Source organism: Chrysemys picta, chromosome 18, assembly GCF_011386835.1.
Source record: "Chrysemys picta bellii isolate R12L10 chromosome 18, ASM1138683v2, whole genome shotgun sequence".
Classification (NCBI taxonomy): domain Eukaryota; kingdom Metazoa; phylum Chordata; order Testudines; family Emydidae; genus Chrysemys; species Chrysemys picta.
This window is the reverse complement of record NC_088808.1, coordinates 2,472,044-2,493,951: the sequence shown is the minus strand read 5'-3', so window position 1 is coordinate 2,493,951 and position 21,908 is coordinate 2,472,044. Positions and strand designations below refer to the sequence as shown.

The following is a 21,908-nucleotide window of genomic DNA, read 5'->3' as shown; positions in this document are numbered from 1 at the left end:
AGACATGGCTTCATTAATCCTTGACCCACACAGCTAGCACAGGATATAACCCCAAAATTAGTCCTTCTTCCCATCAGAGCTCAGGGAGCGCCAACGTTCCCTTGAGATACTGACACTGGACTGGGTACCTGGCAGATCTGGGATGTACCTGTGACAGCAGGCAGAAGCCAAGTGGTTAATGGAAACCTATTTGCCAATAGCAGCTCAGAGCTAAGTGCATTGTGTAGCAGAGCTGTTGACGCATTCAGGACCACCCCAGAGGGGAGTAGCACCTGGCTAGAGTAGGAAACTGGCAAAAAGGATACCTAAGTTCTCTTCCTGCTTCTGCCACTGACTCGAGAAAGTCACTTAGGAAAACACTTTCCAAGGTGGGTGCCTGCAGTGAGCACCTAGAGCCATAAACCAGGAACAGTGTGAATAGAACCAGCCAGATTTTCCGGCGTGTTGCCTTTACTTGGAGCTGCAGGGACTCAGGGCCTCTGAAATCCAGGCTGCTGCCTTAGGAGGTCTGGATTTAGAGCCTTACAAATGGATTTAGATATTTAACTGTAGGCACCAGCTTTGAAATGTCGGCACTAGCCTGTCTCTGTGGTGTGCCTCAGTTTCCCTGCCTCTTAAAAAGGAGCAACCCATTCTCCACAGATGTAAAGGACTGGTGAAAAGTGCTGCATGGCAGGAAGCAGGGCCTGCCAGAGAGCCAGTCTCCGGGCAACCTAACGAGCACAGCTGGCCTGTAGCCAGCTCTTAAGCCCAGCAGCATCAGTTTAGTGGCTGCTCAAAGCACTCGCTCCCGACTGTGATAGCTCTTGTTCATTGCCAGCCCTGCTCCTGCCTTGTCTCCCATTCTGACTTCAGACTTCAGCTCTGACCCTTGGCCTCTGGCCCCTGGCAGCCAATTCCTGGAGACCAACTCCTGCACTAACCACTAGGCATGGCTCCCGCTTTCCTCACAGGGCATGATCACTCACTGCCCGGTCACCGACGCAACATTAGTGCCAAGCACTTGTTATGGTTTCGAATGGTTAACTCTGCTCACTCACCAGCAGGGGGCAGGCAAAGCAAGAGGGGCAGGCGCCCTCTGCCCCACCCCTTATTCAAGGCCCCGCCCCACTCACTCCATCCGTCCCTCTGTCACTCGCTCTCCCCCACCCTCGCGTGCTCCTTTTCACTGGGCTGGGGCAGGGGGTTGGGGTGCAGGAAGGGGTGAGAGCTCCGACTGGGGATGCAGGCTCTGGTGTGGGGCCAAGGATGAGGGGGTTGGGATGCAGGAGGGGGCTCAGGACTGGGGTAGGAGGTTGGGGTACAGGGAGAGATGAGAGCTCCGGCTGGGGGTACAGGCTCTGGTGTGGGGCCAGGGATGAAGGGTTTGGGGTGCAGGAGGGTGTTGGGGTGTGGGAGGGGGTGAGGGCTCTGGCTGCGGGTGGGGGCTCCGGACTGAGACAGAGGAGTTTGGAGTGCAGGAGGAGGTGGGGAGGGGGCTTTGGGGTGCAGGAAGGGGCTCCGGGCTGAGGTCGAGGGTTTCGAATGCAGGAGGAGGTGGGGAGGGGGCTCCGGGCTCTAGTTTGGGTGCAGGAGGGGGCTCCGGGTTGGGGTAGGGTGTTGGAGTGCAGGAGGGGGTGGGGAGGGGGCTTTGGGGTGCAGGAAGGGGCTCCAGGCTGAGGTCGAGGGGTTCGGAGTGCAGGAGGAGGTGGGGAGGGGACTCCAGACTCAAGTTTGGGTGCAGGAGGGGGCTCAGGGCTGGAGCAGGGGGTTGGAGTGTGTGGGGGGGTCTCTGGCTGCAGGGGTGGGCTCTGGGATGGGGTCGGGGATGAGGAGTTTGGGGTGCAGGAGGGGTCTCTGGGCTGGGTAGAGTGTAGGAGTGCGGGAGGGGGTGGGGAGGGGGATTTGGGGTGCAGGAAGGGGCTCTGGGCTGAGGCTGAGGGGTTCGGAGTGCAGGAGGAGGTGGGGAGGGGGCTACGGGCTCAAGTTTGGGTGCATGAGGGGGCTCAGGGCTGGGGTAGGGGGTTGGGGTGCAAGAGGAGGTTCGGGGTGCAGGCTCCAGTCCCGGAAGCAGCAGGTATGTCCCTGCGGTCCCTAGGCAGAGGCGCAGCCACATGGCTCTGTGGCCTCTGCTCCCAGGTGCTGCCCCTGCAGCTCCCATTGGCCACAGCACCCTGCCTGCCCCGCTGCGAGCAGCCAACGAGACTTTTAGCAGCCCGGAGCCACCAGTGTCCCTTTTCAACCGGGCCGTTCCAGTCGAAAACCGGACGCCTGGAAACCCTAACCGGCAGCCAAGCTCCCCCTTCCCTTCCAGCTCCCGCCATCCCCGGCGATCAGCTGTTCTGTGGTGTGCGGGAGGCGCTGGGGGAAGAGGGCGGAGCTGGGCAGGAAGAGGTAGAGGGGGATGGGGGCTTGGGAGAAGGGGTGGAGTGGGGCTGTGAGAGGCAGGGCAGGGGTGGGAGCTTGGGGGAAGAGGGGGCGGAGGCCTGGGATGGACTGGGGAGCACCCCCAGGGCCCAGAGGAAGCCAGGGCCTGGGGCAAGAGGATCTGGCAGCAGGGCTGAGGGGGGCAGAGAGACGATGTCATGTTACGTCCTTCCTGGAAGAACCAACTTCCCTGAGCTGCAAATGCTGGTGGGCCGAGAGGGCCGGAGCCAATGGCTGCTGAAGCAGGGTTAGCTCTGTGATAGTACCGGGCGAGCCGTACCATCTGCCGGGACCCCGCAGTATTCCTTGCACTCCTTCTCCGTGTAGAACTTGTTCCCGTTGCCCTGGCAGCCTCCATAGTTGAAGGTAGTGCACTTGCCCTGGGTTGCATCAAAGGCCCAGAGCTTCACTGGTTGCTGACAGGGCCCTGGAACGATGGGTAACCTGCAGGCCGCTGGGAGAAAGAGACAAGAGGGGAGAAAGTGGAATACCATTCTTCCCAGGCCCAAGGCCTGGAGCTCCCCCAGTTATGGACCGGGAGCCAGTGGAAGGAAAAGGATGCATGCAGTGGGCAGGCAGCAGAATCTGCCACGCTGGCATATCTGGTGGGTGGAGGAGAGGAGTGGGACTGTCAGGGGCAGGCTTGTCTGCACCCAAGTGGTAGTGCTTTAACTGCAGCGGGCTAGGTAAACCAGCAGAATGCCCCCTCCCCATAGGCCGCGAGTTCCATATTGCTCGGGCACCAGCAATATTCAGAGCCAGGGGCCCAGCTCCAGCAATACTTGGGGCCGGGTGTCCCTGCCCTGGCCCCACCTGCAGCCCCCCCCCCCACGCCTTCCCTGAGTGTCCCCTGGCCCCGACTTGCTGCCCCCGCCCCCCACTCGCCTTTCACGCCCCAGAGCAGTGTCCCAGTCTCTTCCATGTGCTGCGTCCCAGGGTCCTAGTGCCCCCTATCTCCACTGCCAGGGCAGACTGACTCAGAGCCTGCCCTTCCCCCTCAGACCCTTCCCTTTTCCAATGGGCCCCTAGCAGCACAGGGGACCCCCCTGCCCGCAGTCACCACTCCTGCCCCATGCTGGGCAAGGAGGCAGCCCCATCCCTCACCCCCAGTGAGGCTACAGTCAAGGGCAACAGCAGGGGAGGAGGCGCACGCAGCACCCCCCGGCACCCACCACAGGGGAGGCAAGGGAGATTCTTGGACCTGAGAGGGGCCCTAGGAACACATGCAGTGACAGTGGTGGGGGTGAGTGTGCTGCTGGGGGAGCAGGAAAGGGGGGCTCCTCCCCCAGAGCTTGCTGCTGCCGGCAGGGAAAGGGCTGGGGGGAGTCTGCTCTCTGGCCCCTGTCCCAGAGCAGCCTGCCTGTACCCCAAACTCATTCCCAGCCCTGCCCCACCCCAGAGACCGCACCTCCAGCCAGAGCTTTCACCCCCCCCACCGCACCCTCAATCCTCTGCCTGAGCCCTGAGACCCTCCAGCACCCCAAACACCTTATCCCCAGTCCCAGCCAGAGCCCTCACCCCCCACACTCCTACTCTCGCCCTGAGCCCCTCCCACACCCCAAACCTCCCATTCCCAGCCCCAGACACAGCCCTCACCCCTACTCTCACCCTGAACCCCTCCCACACTCCATACCCTCATCTGCAGCCACAACCCACAGCCCTCACCCCTGCACCCCATCCCTCTGCACCCCTCCCATCCCAAAACTCCCTCCCAGAGCCTGCACCCTGCACCCCAATCCCCTGCCCCAGCCTAGGGCCTGCACCCCAGACCTCCTCCCTCACCCAAACTCCCTCCCAGAGCCTTGGGCAGGTGGGGGCAGAGATTTTATAGGGACAGTCCCGATATTTGGGGTTTTTTCTTATATAGGCCCCTATTGCCCCCCACCCTCTGTCCCAGTTTTTCACACTTGCTGTCTGGTCACCCTATCCAAAACTAATGGGTTTTGCTGTGGCCCCTGAATCACAAAAATCAGTGACTCGCTCAGTTCTAGCTACCTCTCCATTTTCAAGTCACCTCCTGCAGTCAGGCCTTGGGCATGGACACTGTTTGGTCTCATTTTGGCCCCTGGCTGATTTCTCAGAGCTGTCCCCACTGCGCTGGGCTCCCTCCACACTGGCAGCACGTGAGCGTGTCGCTTCCCCACGGCACTGAGCCTGGGTCACTTGCACAAGGAAAGAGCTTTGAAGCAGAAAGCCTCGACCACACAGGAGGAGCAGAAGGCTGGGGGCGCACAGATCAGAGGGACAGCAAAATCTGACCAAAATCTGGCCAGGGACTGCAAAGACGGTTGCTCGGACTTTGAAGGGCTGCCCTCCTTACCCTCGGTTCTACAGGTCTGAAGACACTCCTTTTCCGAAGGGAAGTTGTTCCGTTCCCAAGACAGCCACCATAGTGGAAGGTCTCGCAGGCCATAGAAGAGGAGTTGTAGAAGAACCGAACGTTCATCCCCATGCAGGGGCCCACATCTTTATTCAGCCGCAGAAATCTGAGCACATCAAGAGGTTGAGCCTAGTGAATTGAGTTTTACACCCACAGAACCACGTGGCATGTGGTGGTGACATCCAGGGGCTACATGGCCGTGTCCTCTGCCCAGTGAGCCATCTCTCCAGGGACATAGCCTAACCCCCAAACCTCTGAGGAGATTCAAACATCTCCCATTTCCATGTGCTGCTTTCCCCCATCTCTGGGATTTCCCGTGGAGATCACCCAGCTCTGTGGGGCAGGGGGAGCAATGGTCAGTCCTGGACTAGGGGCAGATTTGTAGCATAGAGAGCTGTGTCCCACTGGAAAAGGCAGAGAGTCCCAGCTCTCTGATGGCCACACTGCAGTTGCCAGTAGCCCTGGAAGGTCCCGAGGCAGGAGGCTTAAAGTGATAGCACCTGGCTGCCTAGAAAAGCTATGGCAGGTAAAAATTGAGGTTATCAACATGAATTTATTCTGTGTTTCTGCTCCCGCAGAGGTCTGTGCACAGCCATCCCTTTTCCAGGCAGATGGAGGAGGAGAGTCCCAGTGGAGTACTCCAGCCATCCCCAGAGCATGGTGAGACCCCACCTTAGTACAGACCTTCCTTTTTGCTGCTGAGTGGCGGCAGGGGACCTGCACCTGAGCCCTCTTGCTCGGGCAGGACAGCTCTCCGATCCCTCTGCACACAGAAGAAAGAGCAGCTCGTTAGGTGAACAAGTTTCCATCGACAATGCAGTGGAAAAACCGTGAGCCATAAATTCCAGCATCTCTCCTAAGATGGCAACGAATGCAGAGATTCCACAGGCCTATAAGGTGGGGGACACAACCCCCCTGGGAGCAGGAGCAGGCCCACGCGGAGTGGGTCCCTGGGCAGAACATATTCTCCCACGTGAAGGATGGGCCTGGGAAATCACTGGGATTTCTAACAGAGCTTCTGCAGCGTTCCGCTCCCTCTTCATCCCTGGGAATGGCAGGGGTGTCAGTCCCAGCTCGGGTAGATGTACCAGCGGGGGAGGGAGGGACAGCTGGGGGGTGTCAGTCCCAGCTCGGGTAGATGTACCAGCGGGGGGGAGGGAGGGACAGCTGGGGGGTGTCAGTCCCAGCTCAGGTAGATGTACCAGCGGGGGGAGGGAGGGACAGCTGGGGGGTGTCAGTCCCAGCTCGGGTAGATGTACCAGCGGGGGGAGGGCGGGACAGCTGGGGGGTGTCAGTCCCAGCTCGGGTAGATGTACCAGCGGGGGGAGGGAGGGACAGCTGGGGGGTGTAGTCCCAGCTCGGGTAGATGTACCAGCGGGGGGAGGGAGGGACAGCTGGGGGGTGTAGTCCCAGCTCGGGTAGATGTACCAGCGGGGGAAGGAGGGACAGCTGGGGGGTGTCAGTCCCAGCTCGGGTAGATGTACCAGCGGGGGGAGGGAGGGACAGCTGGGGGGTGTCAGTCCCAGCTCGGGTAGATGTACCAGCGGGGGGAGGGAGGGACAGCTGGGGGGTGTCAGTCCCAGCTCGGGTAGATGTACCAGCGGGGGGAGGGAGGGACAGCTGGGGGGTGTAGTCCCAGCTCGGGTAGATGTACCAGCGGGGGGAGGGAGGGACAGCTGGGGGGTGTCAGTCCCAGCTCGGGTAGATGTACCAGCGGGGGGAGGGAGGGACAGCTGGGGGGTGTAGTCCCAGCTCGGGTAGATGTATAGCGCTGTCTCTGCTTGTGGCCGGTGGGCTCCAGCTGGCTGCTCAAGTACATACCCGGGTAGCGCATCGGGCTGTACTCAAGCGGCTAGTCCATCCGTGGCACAGTGGCCATGCTGCTATGTCAGCGTGAGCAGTGCTAGCACAGCTACTGTGCTGCACAGAGATACCCACTGAGCTTCTTCCTCCAGCAAACCCGAACAGCGCAGTCCGTAACGAAGCAAGCAGCTGTCGTCCATCAAGCAAAGAAGTATGTGCACCCCTAGGAACGGACTGCCAGGGCTGTCCGGGGGAGGGGGGCAAGAACAAAAGCTGCAGCTTGCACTGGGTGCCCCATTTGAGGACCCGCAAGCCAAGTGGCATGACCTGGAGTCACAGTGCCAGTCAGTGAAGTTTGGCTCTGCTCTTGGCCTCTGTGATATCTTGTAGCAGTGAGTTCCACAGACTAAGTATGTGTTGTGTGAAAAAGTATGTTAGGTCATCCTGCTTTTTGGCAGGAGCTGGACTTCTGGGACAGGTAATGGGACATGAGGCTTTTCGCCTCTTCGTCACCTAAAAGTTATTGGCCATTTGATAGCCCCTGTATGCCATGAGTTTGGTGGTCTCAGACCACTTCCTAGTGACCAAGTGTCTCACAAATAACCTCCACTACATCTGAGACTAATTAAAGGGCTGTTGGCACCAATTGGCACCAATTTACCCAGCGGAGGGCTTGGCCCTAAGGTATAAACAGGCCACAGATACTGACATGCCTTCTCCCTTTTCGAAGGGGGTCCCTCTGAGTCCAGGTGGGGCACACAGGTGGACAGGGGGCTCCAGAACTGGCTACTTGCACCAAACATGGAACATTAAAGTAAAATCAATTGTAACAAAGCGGCGTCTTCGTGGGGTCTTTCCTCGGCTTAGAAGCTAACCCCTTGCGCCAGGGGTGGCTCTAGCTTTTTTGCTGCCCAAGCACGGCAGGCAGGCTGCCTTCGGTGGCGCGCCTGCGGGAGGTCCACTGGTCCCGCGGATTCGGCGTACCCGCCGCTGAATTGCCGCCGAAGCCGCGGGACTGGCGGACCTCCCGCAGGCGCGCCGCTGAAGGCTGCCTGACTGCCGCCCTCACAGGGACCGGCAGGGCGCCCCCCGCGGCTTGCCGCCCCAGGCATGCGCTTGCTGCTCTGGTGCCTGGAGCCGCTGCTGCCTTGCGCCCATTTCGTTCTACTGAACCCTAGGCTCCTTACAAGTCTACTGTCATCATAGACACAAGCACATCAAGAGACATCAGCGCTGGTGAAGGGCCATCTCCCAAGGTGGCTGAGAAAGCCAGGCTGGGCCCTTCTGAAGAGCTGGCAGCCTGAGCAGCACGCGCCCCCTTAATCCAGCGGCCTGGATCCCACAATGAACGTGGAGTTCCAGACTGCACTTTCTGGAGGGACGCCTAACGCTCCAGCACAACTCTCTGCAGACCCAGGAAATTCAGCTTGTGAGGTTCCATCCAGCCCCATCGACTCACCTTGGGTTCAGGTTGGGTCTCGCTAGGAACACATTCACCTGCACCAAGGGACAGGACAGGAGAGCGTTAGTAGGATGGGAGATAGGAGATGGAATCTGTTGGTGGAGAGAGGCAGCTCCTAACAGGCCTGCCCAACTCTGTCCAGTTTACCTCTATCATCGCCGGACACATGTGCACTCTGTCTACAGGGATAAACTCTACTGACTTCCAGGAGGCCCCACGCTCCCCCCAGGTCTGCATGCAGAGTGAAGCTTAGGAATCCCACCACTCTTCCATGCTATCTGCATGGCCCCTTCGTGGGGGCTGATCTGAACTACCTGGAACTGGCACGGGCAAGAGCGGGCGGAGTGAGGGCAGGAGGAGTGGGCAGGTGCAGCTGGTTGGGCCCTTGGATTCTCTCCCACCACCCCAAGACCTATGTGACAGAAGTGAAGGCAGCCCCAGGCTGTAGTACCAGGCATTGCTAGAGAATAGGCTGGCAAGGCTCTCATGGACCATGCAGCGTATCTGTGTCCCCATAGTGCACATGAACAGAAAGGCTAGAGCATTTGGTCAGCTTCTTGAGAAAAGTGCAAATTAAGTGCCCAATCAAAAACCACTTAAGCCAACAATGAACTTGAAGATGCCAGTCCACATCAGAGCCTTCCCAGGAATGTGGCTTGGCTGGTAAAAACGGAGTCATGCATGGACATGTGACTTGCCCATGTGACTCCAAAACTCCATCTTAGAGCTGGACTTTGCATAGGAGAGAGGAGTGGGGTCTCCACCCACAAGAGATTTAAGCCTGTGGGAGACCCCTCCATGTGGTCTTCAGCTGGCTAAAGAGAGAGCCTCCCCACCCCCAAGGAGACCTGAAAGAAACTGGAACAAAGAACAGTCCCTACAGGGGGTGTGAGTGATTGCTGGACCCAGACTAGGAGACTAGTCTGTAAAAGGAAGCTTACTGGGTGAGGTTTTTATCTGTATTCAGTTTCTTAGATATAGACTTGCATGTTCTATTTTATTTTGCTTGGTAATTCACTTTGTTCTGTCTGCTACTACTTGGAACCACTTAAATCCTACTTTCTGTATTTAATAAAATCACTTTTTACTTGTTAATTAACTCAGAGTATGTATTAATACCTGGGGGGGGGGGGGCAAACAGCTGTGCATATCTCTCTATCAGTGTTATAGAGGGCGAACAATTTATGAGTTTACCCTCTATAAGCTTTATACGGGGTAGAATGGATTTATTTGGGATTAGACCCCATTGGGAGTTGGGCATCTGAGTGTTAAAGATAGGAACACTTCTTAAGTTGCTTTCAGTTAAGTCTGCAGCTTTGGGGCACGTGGTTCAGACCCTGGGTCTGTGTTGGAGCAGACGGGCATGTCTGGTTCAACAAGACAGGGTGCTGGCGTCCCAGGCTGGCAGGGAAAGCAGGGGCAGAAGTAGTCTTGGCACATGAGTTGGCAGTTCCCAAGGGAGTTTCTGTGATCCAACCCGTCACAACAGGGATTCCGCAACCTCCCTCACTAACCTATTCTAGTGCTTCACTGTCCTAACAGCCAGCCTAAATCTCCTTTGCTGCAGATTACCCCCATTCCTTCTTGTGGACACCGTGATCTTTATAACAGCCCTTAACATGTCTGAAGCCTGTTGTCAGATCCCCTCTCAGTGTTCATTTCTCAAGACTAAGCAGGCCCAGTTTTCTGAACCTTTCCTCACAGGTCAGGTTTTCTAGACCTTTAATCATTTTTGTTCCTCTCCTCTGGCCTCCCTCCAATTTGTCCACATCTTTCCTAAAGTGCGGCACCCAGAACCGCACACAGCACTCCAGCTGGGCCTCCCCAGTGCCAAGCAGGGCAGGGCAGTTACCTCCTGTGTCCATAGGGAGCTCCCCATCAAGTGATTCAAATGCAGAGTGACTGTGTGTCCTAGTTCAGCCCTTCCAATGCCACAGCCCATGCACCCCCTTGGGGCCTAGGATCACACTACAGATAGTCAGCCTCAGTTTCCCCTCTTGGAGTGTTCAAATAAAACGTCCCTCAGGCTTTCCCTTGGCCAGAAGGACTCCTCCTTGGGGCTGGGTTAATTCATATGAAATAAACTACAAATAAAACTCAAAATCCAAGTCCCAACCCCAGGTTTCTCTTCCTCCTCCCAGGCTCCCTGCCTAGGGCAGCTGCCTGGTCTCAGGCGTCTCTCTGCAGAAGCCTTTCATCACACTCTGCAACAGCGTCCCCCACTGTAGCCTCGTGCTGCTGTCCCCAGGCACTCCCCCTCCCCGCACTGGGCACTCCGTGGTGGCGAGCCGCCCTGATACAGCCCCTGGTTCTTGCCCTTTTCCTTCTCCACCAGGGGGGCTCAGCAGAGCTGCTGCTGCAGTGAGCTGAACAGGGTGGGGTGTGGGTGGACTGTCACTCACCAGGGACCTCTCTGGCCAACTAGCACATGAGCTCATGGAGGGGATTCCGTCTAACTCGTCAGTGGAAACGCATGCAACCTCACTGGTAGGGAGTGCAAGTGGGAGGAGTGGGAGGAACTCCCCCTCCCTCCCGGGGACTCCTGGCATTCAGGAGCTGGGCAGCATGTGTGGGGCAATGATCCAGCAGCCGAGTGAGGGTGCAAGTGACACGTCAGGGCTGGGAATGGTGACAAGGGTTCCCATTCTACACAAGAGTGGGAAATGATGCTGCTTGGGGGTGCACTATGCCTAAGCCTCCTGGAGGCCTGCAGCTGTCTAACTAACCCGTGCCCATCATCACAGCATCCGGCCACCTGTGAGCCCATCATGCGGCTCTGTTCTGGACTGTAGCTGAAGGTGCATGGGGCCTGGGAGCCTGATCCATTCAGAGACGGCCCAGTCACCTTGTCTCCACACAGCTCCTCTCTGCTACTTCTTACTCACCACAGATCTCTCTTCCTTTCTCCCACTTTCCTGCTTCTTGTCCATCCCTTCAAGCCCCTGGATGACTTCTCTTCTCTGCTCTTCCAACCTACCTGTGGCACTACACCCCTTATTCTTCATAGTAATATTATTATGATATGATTTTGGCATAATTATGATGTATTTTTTGCAAGATAAGGCATGTGAGATATCATTGGAAAGTTTATGATTAATGAATATGATTATCCTATTTGTATGCATGTATCATTTCGGTATCTGAAGTTAGGAATATTGTCTATGCATCTATTACAAATGTGTTTACATCTGGGGAATGCCCACTAGACAGAATGCAATCAGTCTAGATGGCTGGCTGGGAAGGGCCATTAGGGAAAACAGAAGGTCTTAGAAGATGCTAATCTCCCACCAGGGAGCCTTCCTGGGGGCCTTCTTGAGGCTGCTACAAACAGCCTACAAGTCATGGCTGCTGTGTCCCTACAGGGGCATGTGACCAAATCACCTGGTACTGTTTTTCCACTGACCAGGTGTGGGAACTAAGAGAGGAGACAAAAGGTTCCCGCCATATACAAAAGCTATTTAAGGCAGGGGAGTGACACAATTGTGGTTGTCCACTGACTCCCCGCCCAAGAAGATTGCTGGAAACACCTGAGAAACGAAGACTAGACTAGGGGAGAAGGGCTGAACCCAGGCTAGAGGGGTTTCTAGCCTGTGAAAAGAATACCTGTAAATTTAAGCTCAAACAAGTGCAGCTTGCCCTCAAGAATCTCTACAAACTGCCTAAAACAAAACTTAGGGTGAGAATTTGCTACTCACATCCAGTGTCTTTAGTATATTAGGCTTAAATTGTGTTTTAGTTTATTTGCTAGGTAATCTGCTTTGATCTGATTGCTATCACTTAAAATCTATCTTTTGTAGTTAATAAACTTGTTTTTGTTTTGTCTAAAACCAGTGTATGGGACTCAAAACTGGGGCCAGTGAGCTGCTGCATATCTTCCTCCACATCGAGGGAGGGGGCGAATTTCATAAGCTTGTGCTGTACGGTTCCCTGTGCAGCGTAAGATGATATAATTTTGGGTTTACACTCCAAAGGGGGGGGGGTAGGTGCATACCTGAGGAACTGTGAGGTGCCTTAGCTGAGCCTTCCCATGCAGAGAATCCCTAGATCTCAGCATGTGTGTGTAGCTGCAGCTGGGTGTGTCCCTACCTGTATGTGTGTTGGAGGGGGCTTGAGGGCCTGTCACAGCAATACAGTGTAAAGGGAGCCCAGGCTTGTGGGTCAGGCAGACTCAGTGGTACACCAGTTCCAGGTGGCATCCCATGGGGAACCCGTCACACAGACATGCTGCATTCTCCCTCCCTGCTGTCGGGCTAGAGCGGACAGTGTGGTCTGGAAAAAGTGGGCGAGTCACAGAACATACAGACCATGGAGGTGCCTGAGGCCAAGGGGAGGAGGGGGGCCCTGCAGTGACACTCTGATCATAGCTGGGTTACCTTTGTTAAGCATGATGAAGATGGAGTCCTCAGGAATCCCCATCTCCTGAGCAAACTGCCTGAAATCCACAATAAGGTCTTCTCGCAGCTCCGGGCTCCTGCCTGGAGAGAACCCAAACTTCAGCAGGTGTGATAGTGGTGTCTGGGTTGGGAGGGGTCTGAAATCCCACCCCCACATCCCTCCCACAAAGCTCCTGCAGCTCAAGGCAGGCCCACTCTGAGCAAGCTTCCCCCATTTAGGTACCAGGTCAGATCTTTGCTCCATCAGCCTGTCCCCAGCAGCGGCCAAGTACTTGTAAGGACTAATATTTGTATTGCACCTCAATCCTGATGAGACACAAACCTTGACACCCCAGCCCTGGGCCTCTCCTGAGCAGACCCTGCCAAAGCCAGATCAAATGACCCCCAATTGGGGGGATAATTGTGTGGGGACTCAGGCCTCTTGTGACCAAACTTGGGCTGGTCCAGACTCTCCAGTTTGGAACAGGTGTTGAGCCCCACACAGCTCAGATCATACAGCACCAGGGCAACAGCCTCACTGTCACCCCGTGATGGATGCAGGGGCCTGAGCACTTTGCGAATGCCACAGCCAGATGCCCTGGTCACAGACACGTACCATAGAGTTTGGCTGTAATGGTCAGTCCAAAGCTACTTTTCTTCTGCATTAGAATGATGGAGTATTCCTCATAGTTGGTGTGCACCACATAGGAGTCGATGGTCACGTCCCAGCCTGCAGAAAAGGAAATACACACGCAGCCGCCAGTGGGCACTTCTCTAAACGGATGTGAAAAGGGGATAATCTGCCCTTTGAAAATGGGCTGGATGAAATGTGGCAGCTGGGCCAGGGTCCTAGCCTGTGCTATTTGCTGAACCTGGCTGCTTCTGCCTAAACCGTGGTGGCTTTGAAGTAGCGCCAGTTTGAGCTAACGTGGCCTCACTGCAGGGAGATGTACCATCCGTGCAGGGCCCCAAGGCTACCCCACAGTGTATGCGCTGCACGTGACCTGATTTCACTGGCCATGATTCACTGCTCATTTTATACCCAGGTAACTTCACTGCATCTAAGAGAGTTAAAAACACTGGGCGATAATAAACAAACAACTTAAACTGATTCAAAAGAGAAACTGACAGGACTTTTATTTACAACTGCTGTTGGGGGATCTTCAAAGTTAGAGGAGGAAGAGATCTGGAACAGGATTGGCCACTGAACTACTTTCTTCAGACCTTTATCCCAAAGCCTGGATTTAAATGTCCTAAGCCACGGAGCTTCTACCACGCCCATTGGGAGACTGTTTCACAGTCTCTACTAGATTTCCATCCCAGGTAGCTGGTTGCATTTTGCTTCCCTTCGTTTCATCCCCGCCTTACTCCTTGCTGGGCTGTCGTCCCTTCTCTTTTTACATCAAGTTCTGCATCCAATGGTTCTAAGTACATGCAGCTCTAGGAGAAAACCAAAGTTGTCCTTCCCACACTTACTAGGGTTATAGTAGGTGTATTTTCCAGGTATGTCGGTTTTTTGGTACTCTCCAGAAACCTGCGTGCAGACACCTTGCCTGGGAAGGAGAGAGAAAACCTCTAATAACTGCAGCTATTCCCAGTCCCACTGCAACCACGGGCCATCAGAGTTCTTTAGTCACTGCCAAGTGATGCACGGTAGGCCCCTAGGGCTGTGGATCCATTGGCCCTGCCCTCACCCCAGCACCCATCACAAGAGACCTCCAACTCCCCCCCACTTTTGGCCTCAATGAATCTGGTGGACCTGGGCCTCCACAGATGAGGAGGAAGGAGCAGGATTTGACTCTGCATGACTAGTATAGTGGGACAGTACCGAGCAGTTTTGCCTCCTTTTATTTTGTACTGTCATTTTAAGACTTTTTAGGCTTTGGTGCTGGAAGCAGGGAGGAGCCGTGTAAACATCTTTTGATGCTGCCAAGTCAAAAGGTCCCAGGCACCTCCAGTAACATCAGCATTAGTCAAAGCTAGACTTGCTCCTCAGCTGGAGTAGATAACGGGTCTGCAATCAGGTCTGCAATCAACTTGTGTGTCTGTTCAGGGGGTCCCTTAATCACATGGGTAGGTTCTGAAGGTCTGTATTTCCATGGAAATTCATTCCCTCCTTCCAGGTTGCAATTCCAACCAAGAGATGCCTGGGATTCAGAATTAATTTCTCCATTAGCTCCTTCCCACTGTGCCCAGACTCTCCTCTCATTTCACCCCCAGATCTCAAAGGGTTTCATGAACAGGCTGTCTAGCGATACCCCCATTTTGTAGCTGGTTAATCTCAGGCACAGATGGGGGAGTGCTGTGTCCAGCATTGCAGCAGGCGGTATGTAAGCAGACCCCCTGCAATACTGAGATAGCTCAGTGGTTTGAGCATTAGCCTGCTAAACCCAGAATTATGAGTTCAATCCTTGAAGAGGCCACTTAGGGATCTGGGGCAAAATCAGTACTTGGTCCTGCTAGTGAAGGCAGGGGGCTGGACTCAATAACTTTTCAGGGTCCCTTCCAGTTCTACAAGATAGGTATATCTCCACATTATAATTGCAATGGGTCTGATTTTCAGGACCGTCCGACTGAAGCCAGTGGGACCTGCAGGGGGCAGCAGCTCTGAAAATCAGGCCCACTGAAGGGAGCTGCAGCTCTGAGTCTCCTGGGTGCACAGTACGTCCAAGTTGTGTTCCTGTGTTTTGGGTAATGCCTACCTGAGTCTGGTGCTGGTGGTGCTGATCTGATTACTGGTCAGCCCTGGTGCCAGCACCAGCGTGCCCATGTTGAATTTATCCTTGTATTGCTTCATCCATTTGCATGTTGTGCCAGTGGCAATGTCATACCATTTCCCATAGACCTAGGAGAAAGGAGAGCACAGCCTGTGACTGCCCCACCCTGCGCCACAGGCAGGCCAGGGACATTCCAGCTCTGCCGAGGATTTGGGGAATTTTCAGAGTTTTCTGCAGAGTTTAAACTCTCATTGCAAAATACTGATGAGCCTGATCTTGTGGGGCACCAAGGGTCAGCTCAGGTGCCCAAATAGGTCTGGGACTGAGCCCCTACAAATCCCACAGACTTCAGCGGGGTTATAGGCTTTTCAGGAGCAGGTCCCAGGTCTTCGGGCTGCACAGCAAGCTCTGTGAGTGTGAACCAGGCCTGAGCCAGCCTGCACCAATGATAATGCTAAGAGGGGTGAGCTACCCCATACATCTCCAAGGTGTATGAATTCCAAAATCTAATGATTGCAATTTAAATGTTAACATCATTAACTATTTCGCTGTGGGTTGTCCAGAAACATCTGGCTAATGCACTTCTACTTGCCCTCCCAACTTAGTGTCAGACCCACGGCCTCCTGACTCTGCTTGTGGGGCAGCAGGGACAGCTGCTGCTGAACACTAGCTGTTCCTTCCTGCTGGGCTCAAGCTCCAAACCCTTCTTCTCACATAGCTGCATATTACCCCACTGGGCCAGCCCTATAGCCATGTCTCTGACCAACAGCTTGTGCCAAGGCTGAAGAAAGCAGAAGAGACAAAGTAGTTAATGCACAGTACAAAGCCTTGATCAGAGGTCCCCAGACTGTGGGGCATGCCCCCGGGGGGAGGGAAGAAGAACATTTGGGGAGGGGCGCAGCTGGGGCCTGGGCCAGCCCCATGGGAGGAGGGGAGGGAGTGCCACCCAGCTCCACTCCTGGCCCCAGCCTTGGCTGCTTGCCCCACGCCCGGGCCTCCACTCCTGGCCCTGTGCCCGGGGCCCTAGCTGCCAGCACCGTGCTCAGGGCTCCTGGCCCCACCCCTGGCTGAGGCCCCGGGCCCCACTCCTGGCCCCACCCCTGGCCGAGGCCCCAGCCTTGGCCTCCTTACCCCATCCATGTCCCCCCGGCTCCCGGAGCTGCAGCCCCACTCCCGGCCCTGGTTCTAGGGGGAGGGGCACATACAGGGGCAAGGGGGGGCATGAGGTAAAAAGTTTGGGGAGCACTGGCCTAGATAGATACATAGGTTATGTCTACACTACAGCCTGTGTCGGCAAAACTTATGTCGCTCAAGGGTGTGAATATTCCACCCCCCAAATGACATAAGTTACACGACATAAGCATTCATGTGCACAGCGCTATGTTGGAGGGAGCTTTTCCTGCCAACACGGCTTCTGCCGCTCGTGGAGGTGGTTCTGCTGTGCCAACGGAGAGCTCTCTTCCCCACCCGCGCTGCACTGGTACAGTGTAGACACCCTGAAATCCACACCCCATCTCAGCCTGGCAAGCAGTCTGAGTCCTTCTCAGGGTGGCCTTTGAAAAGTGTTGTCTATTAAATGCCACTTAAAAGAAATCTGACGGGGAACCACTTGGCTCCAGAGTCTGGCAGCTCTGCCCACAAGATAGTTTCCCCTCAGATTCCCTTGACTGGTTGCGCCCACTGCAATGTACGCTGATTCTTTTCCACATAACAAATTGTTCCCTGTCTGATACAAATCCTACAGCCCCCCCAGGCATGCACATGGGCACCCTACAGGGAAAGGTGCATTGTCCATATCTGTTATATCACACAGACTCACTCATCCACTTCCCCCTCTGCACACACTTAAGCCCTTCCTATCAGGGTGTCCGCAGTGAGATGCAGCACCTATCCCAATACACATTCATCACAGGAGCACCCACACTAGCACCCCAGCTCTGTATCCCTCTAATTGATGTGGATCAGAGCGAGACCCTTCCAGCTCTGGCCCTGCTCTTGTTGGAAGAGGACCTGAGACGATGATTGAAAATATTGACATTTTTAGAGACAAAACACACTTCACTTTTCTAATCTGCCCCTGAGAGTTAATGTAAGAGCTAGACAGTTGTTACCCGTTCGGGGTCGAAATTCTCCTGCACTTGGATATCCTGGGCTTGGCTCCCAATCGGGCTCCCTCTGGCTGTGGGCAGATTGGCAAGAAAGAGAAGGAAGAAGAACTCCTGGAACTTCATGGCTCCGAGGTCGGTTGTGCCCCTCAGCTTCAGAATGGACAGACTCAGCCCTGGAACGTGGACGTTGCAAAATGTGAACTCCAAACCCCTGGCCACGGCAAGAGGTGAATGGCCGTGGGTGGGCAGAGCATGTCGGAGTACATCCCAGGCAGCCAATCAAACAGATTGCGCAGCCCTGATGGATCCAGATAGTGCAGGCTCGGGGAAATGGAGACTTCTGGACCAAGCTTCTGTGAGGCGTCACAGCACTGCTTGTGCCTTTCAGGTGGCTGACCCATTCACATTGTTTGGTGGGCTATTTTGCTGCAAAACAGAAATGAGCTTCTTTCCCTGGCAAAGCAGCAACAGGGTTAACCCAACAACCAGCAGCATTTTAGATGTTGTTAGCAGCAGCCACTGTCAAATAGCTTTGTGTGAATTCAAGTGTCTTGAAAATGAGGGACTGATAGTCCTGGATAGAACAAAGCTTGCTCCTCACAGCTCTGCCTGTGCCCTTTGTTCAGCCCTGGGATCTCTCCATGCCCAGCTCTGCCAATGCCCCTCAGTCCTGACCCACAGCCTGCCCCCCTACCACCACCATGACTACCATCTCCCAGACTGAGAAGCATGTTGAACTAAGTTGTATTTTGATGATTTGAACCTCTGTCCACTAAAGACTCGGAGGAGAAACCTTGGTGCTATTTTTGTTTGTGCCCTGAGACAGAATATATGTTCACAAGTGCTGAGCTAAAAGGCTGGTCAGAATAACACTGCGTTTTTCTAGCACAGGGGTAGGCAACCTATGGCACGAGTGCTGAAGGCGGCACGCGAGCGGATTTTCAGTGGCACTCACACTGCCTGGATCCTGACCACCGGTCCGGGGGGCTCTGCATTTTAATTTAATTTTAAATGAAGCTTCTTAAACATTTTAAAAACCTTATTTACTTTACATACAACAATAGTTTAGTTATATATTATAGACTTATAGAAAGAGACTTTCTAAAAACGTTAAAATGTATGACTGGCACGCGAAACCTTAAATTAGAGTGAATAAATGAAGACTCGGCACAGCACTTCTGAAAGGTTGCCGACCCCTGTTCTAGCACCTTCCAGCTGAGCCCTACACACCCCCTCTGATGGGGATGACGGAAGCCTCCTCCTGCGCTGTGATGTAGGTGCAGTGAGACATGCTTGCAGCAATGCCATTCAGCCACTCGACGCCTCGGTGCTGTCCTAAGGGTCCAGGAAAGTGAGGGGTCTCCAGGAACAAAGTCAGGAGCTCACTTGTTTTGTTTGTGGCTCATGGCTCCCAAATAAAAGCCCATTGTTTAAGAAGGCCTGTGGCTCTGTATGTTATAACAGCAGGGAAGCAGCATTGTGCCCACTTTTCAGATGGGGAAACTGAGGACAGAGTAGTGAAGTGATCTGCCTAAAGTCACAGAGTGAGTCTGTGACAGAGCCAGGAACAGATCCCAGGTCTTTTAATCCTCCATCCTGATGTTTAACTGTAAGACTTTCCTTCTCTAGGACTAACCCACCAGCCAGTGAACAAAGGAATCATCACAGAAGACGCCTTCTCTCCCTTGATTACTTAGAAGCCATAGAGAATGGAAAGAAAGACAATGTTTTCCATGTGTAGCTCCCTGATTGTATCTATACTTAGATTGGATTTGATGGGTTACTGCAATCAACAAATGGCCGAACTTCCTGTTTCCTCCTCCACAGATAGAATCAGAGGTTGCGACAAAGTGTTTGCATCAGTTCCCACTTCAATCTCTTCTGGAAGCCATCATGTAACCATCAGCCATAATTAACTCGCTGTCGGCATGGCCACACCGCGATAAATCTTAGCAACTGACAATGAACCATTAACCTCCAGCCCCACAGAGGCTCTTTCACTGTCCTATAGTAGTAATGAAAAGGGTTTAATCCAGATCAGCCATGCAAGGCCAGGTTGGCTTCATGTTCCCCTTGCTGTTCCCCATGACTGTTTGTCTTCAAAGACTGATTAACTAAACCAAACAGTGAGAGGGAAACTGCAAACAGAGCAAAGGACAAAACAAAACAAAAAAAACAAAAAAAAAGTTTAAAATCAAGGGGTTTAACCTAATATTTGCAAATAAAGGAGCAGAACCAAAGAAGCTGGCTGCAAACTCCATCCTGCCCTTTTCCCCCACCCCCGCAGAATTTTCCAATATCTTCTTCTGGAACCCAAGCCAATGGGTGTTTTGCCTGAGAGAGGCATGAGTTACCAGCTGACTTTACTCCCTCACCTTTGTAACTGAGAACACCTTCAATTTTTAAAGCTGAAGGAATGTTTAACTAAACACTGACTTCAGCCTTCACCTAGGATGCCATTTGCTAGTGCAAGATCTTCCACTCTCTTTCTCAAGTGTGGAGCTGTGTGGGAGAGGCACTAGCTTCCCACATCTGGGTGCATGTCACTGGCCAATAAAGCTGGGCATATAAATTTCTGTGTTGCCAAGAGTGGTCCAGAACAACAGCATGCCTGCGAGTGAGTGTCAGCAGAGAGAGGTTGCAGTGACATGATGCTGAGGTCTATGAAGACAGCCACAAACATTTGGGAGCTTCTCTCCTAAGCACTGTTTTAACAACTGGCTGCTTGTAATAGTGGGCAACTGCCTGGCCACTCCCAGATGAGCTCTGTCCTGATGCATGGACCAATTCAGCCTCGATGGAGGCCTAGGAGATAGGCTGGAGCCTGTACTTCCATGTGTCATTTTGAACTGACCTTGTTTGGAGTCTGTTATACTTGAGGAATCCAGAGATGTTCTACAAAAACTAGAGCTCAATGCCTGTAGTGAAATGGAGCTACCAGGGTCTGCACAATAATAGCTGGCACAAAGCTGTGGAACGGGTGTATTAGAGGGGAAATATTGGTGGGTCACCTCAGTAAGCACTTGGGGTTTTAACTTCCACATGGACACCCACTGGCAAACAACAGCTTGGTTCAGCATCTGACCCAAAGGGTAGCATCCCCAAAAGCGGCCTAAATGGTCATGAACCTGGAGTGGGAATAGAACCTAAGAACGGCCAGACTGGGTCAGACCAATGGTCCATCTAGCCCAGTATCCTGTCTTCTGACAGTGGCCGGTGTCAGGTGCCCAAGAGGGAGTAACCAGGAGCATGGCAATCAGTGAGTGATCCATCCCCTGTCATTCATTCCCAACTTCTGGCAGTCAGAGGCTAGGGCTGCACCCAGAGGATGCGGTTGCGTTCCTGACCATCTTGGCTAATTGCCATTGCTGGACCTATCCTCCATGAATTTATCTAGTTCTTTTTTGAACCCAGTTATACTTTTGGCCTTCACAATGTCCCATGGCAATGAGTTCTACAGGTTGACTGTGCGTTGTGTGAAGAAATACTTTGCTTATGTTAGTTTTAAACCTATTGCCTATTAATTTCATTGGCTGACCCCTGGTTCTTGTGTTATGTGAAGGGGGAAATAACCCTACATTATTCATTTTCTCCAGTCACAATTTTATAGATCTTCATCATATATTCTCTTAGTCGTCTTTTTTCCAAGCTGAATAGTTCCAGTCTCATTAATCTCTCCTCATATGGAAGCAGTTCTATACTCCTGGTCATTTTTGTTGCCCTTGTCTGTATCTTTTCCAATTCCAATATATCTTTTTTGAGATGGGGCAACAACATCTGCATGAAGTATTCAAGATGTGGTTATACCATGGATTTATATTGTGGAATTATGACATTTTCTGTTTTATTATCTACCCCTTTCCTAAGGTTCCTAACATTCTGTTCGCTTTTTCGACTGCTGCTGCACATTGGGTGATTGCTTTCAGAAAATTATCCACAATGTCTCCAAAATCTCTTTCGTGAATGATAACAGCTAATTTAGACCCCATCATTTTATATGTATAGTTGCTCATTCACCCAGTTTTGTGACTCTTCATAGTCTGCTTTGGACTTAACTATCTTGAGTAACTTTATATCATCTGCCAACTTTGCCATCTCATTGTTTACCCCTTTTTCCAGATCATTTATGAATCGGTTGACTGTCCCAGTCCAGATCTTTGTGGGACCTACTATTTACCTTTTTCCACTTTGAAAACTGGCCATTTATTCCTACCCTTTGTTTCCTCTCTTTTAACCAGTTACTGATCCAGCAGAGGACCTTCCCTCTCATCCCATGATTGCTTACTTTGCTTAGAGCAGGGGTGGGGAACCTACGACCCACAGGCTGGATCTGGCCCCTTGCTCATTTTCATCCGGCCTGCGGGTCACACATGTTGAACTCACCCACCGGGGGCGAGGGCACAGAAGCTTGGGGCTTCCCCCCACAGTGGGGCAAGCTAGCACTTGCGACTCCAGCCCCACAGGGGGAGGGAGGGGGATGATGACACCGAGGCTCGGGGCCTCTGCACCCCTGGGCAGTTGAGTTGAACGTATGTGGCCCACCATTGATTTTTTCGGTAGGTCAATGGCCCCTGATACCAAAAAAAGTTCTCCGCCCCTGGCTTTGATGGGGGACCTTGTCAAAGGCTTTCTGAAAGTCCAAGTACACTATATGCACTG

General features: G+C 53.6%; 1 protein-coding gene across 1 annotated transcript; it reads right to left on the bottom strand.

Moving 5' to 3' along the window:
• Nucleotides 1-2,639: 2,639 nt before the first annotated feature.
• On the bottom strand, nucleotides 2,640-18,984 carry AMBP (protein). The gene is given in 10 exon segments (XM_065572012.1): nucleotides 2,640-2,860; nucleotides 4,727-4,777; nucleotides 4,780-4,892; nucleotides 5,467-5,549; nucleotides 8,049-8,086; nucleotides 12,425-12,526; nucleotides 13,041-13,154; nucleotides 13,901-13,977; nucleotides 15,127-15,269; nucleotides 17,253-18,984. Coding segments are annotated over 10 exon segments (1,047 nt in total). The 5' UTR covers nucleotides 17,373-18,984; the 3' UTR covers nucleotides 2,640-2,654.
• Between the last annotated feature and the right edge of the window lie 2,924 nt (nucleotides 18,985-21,908).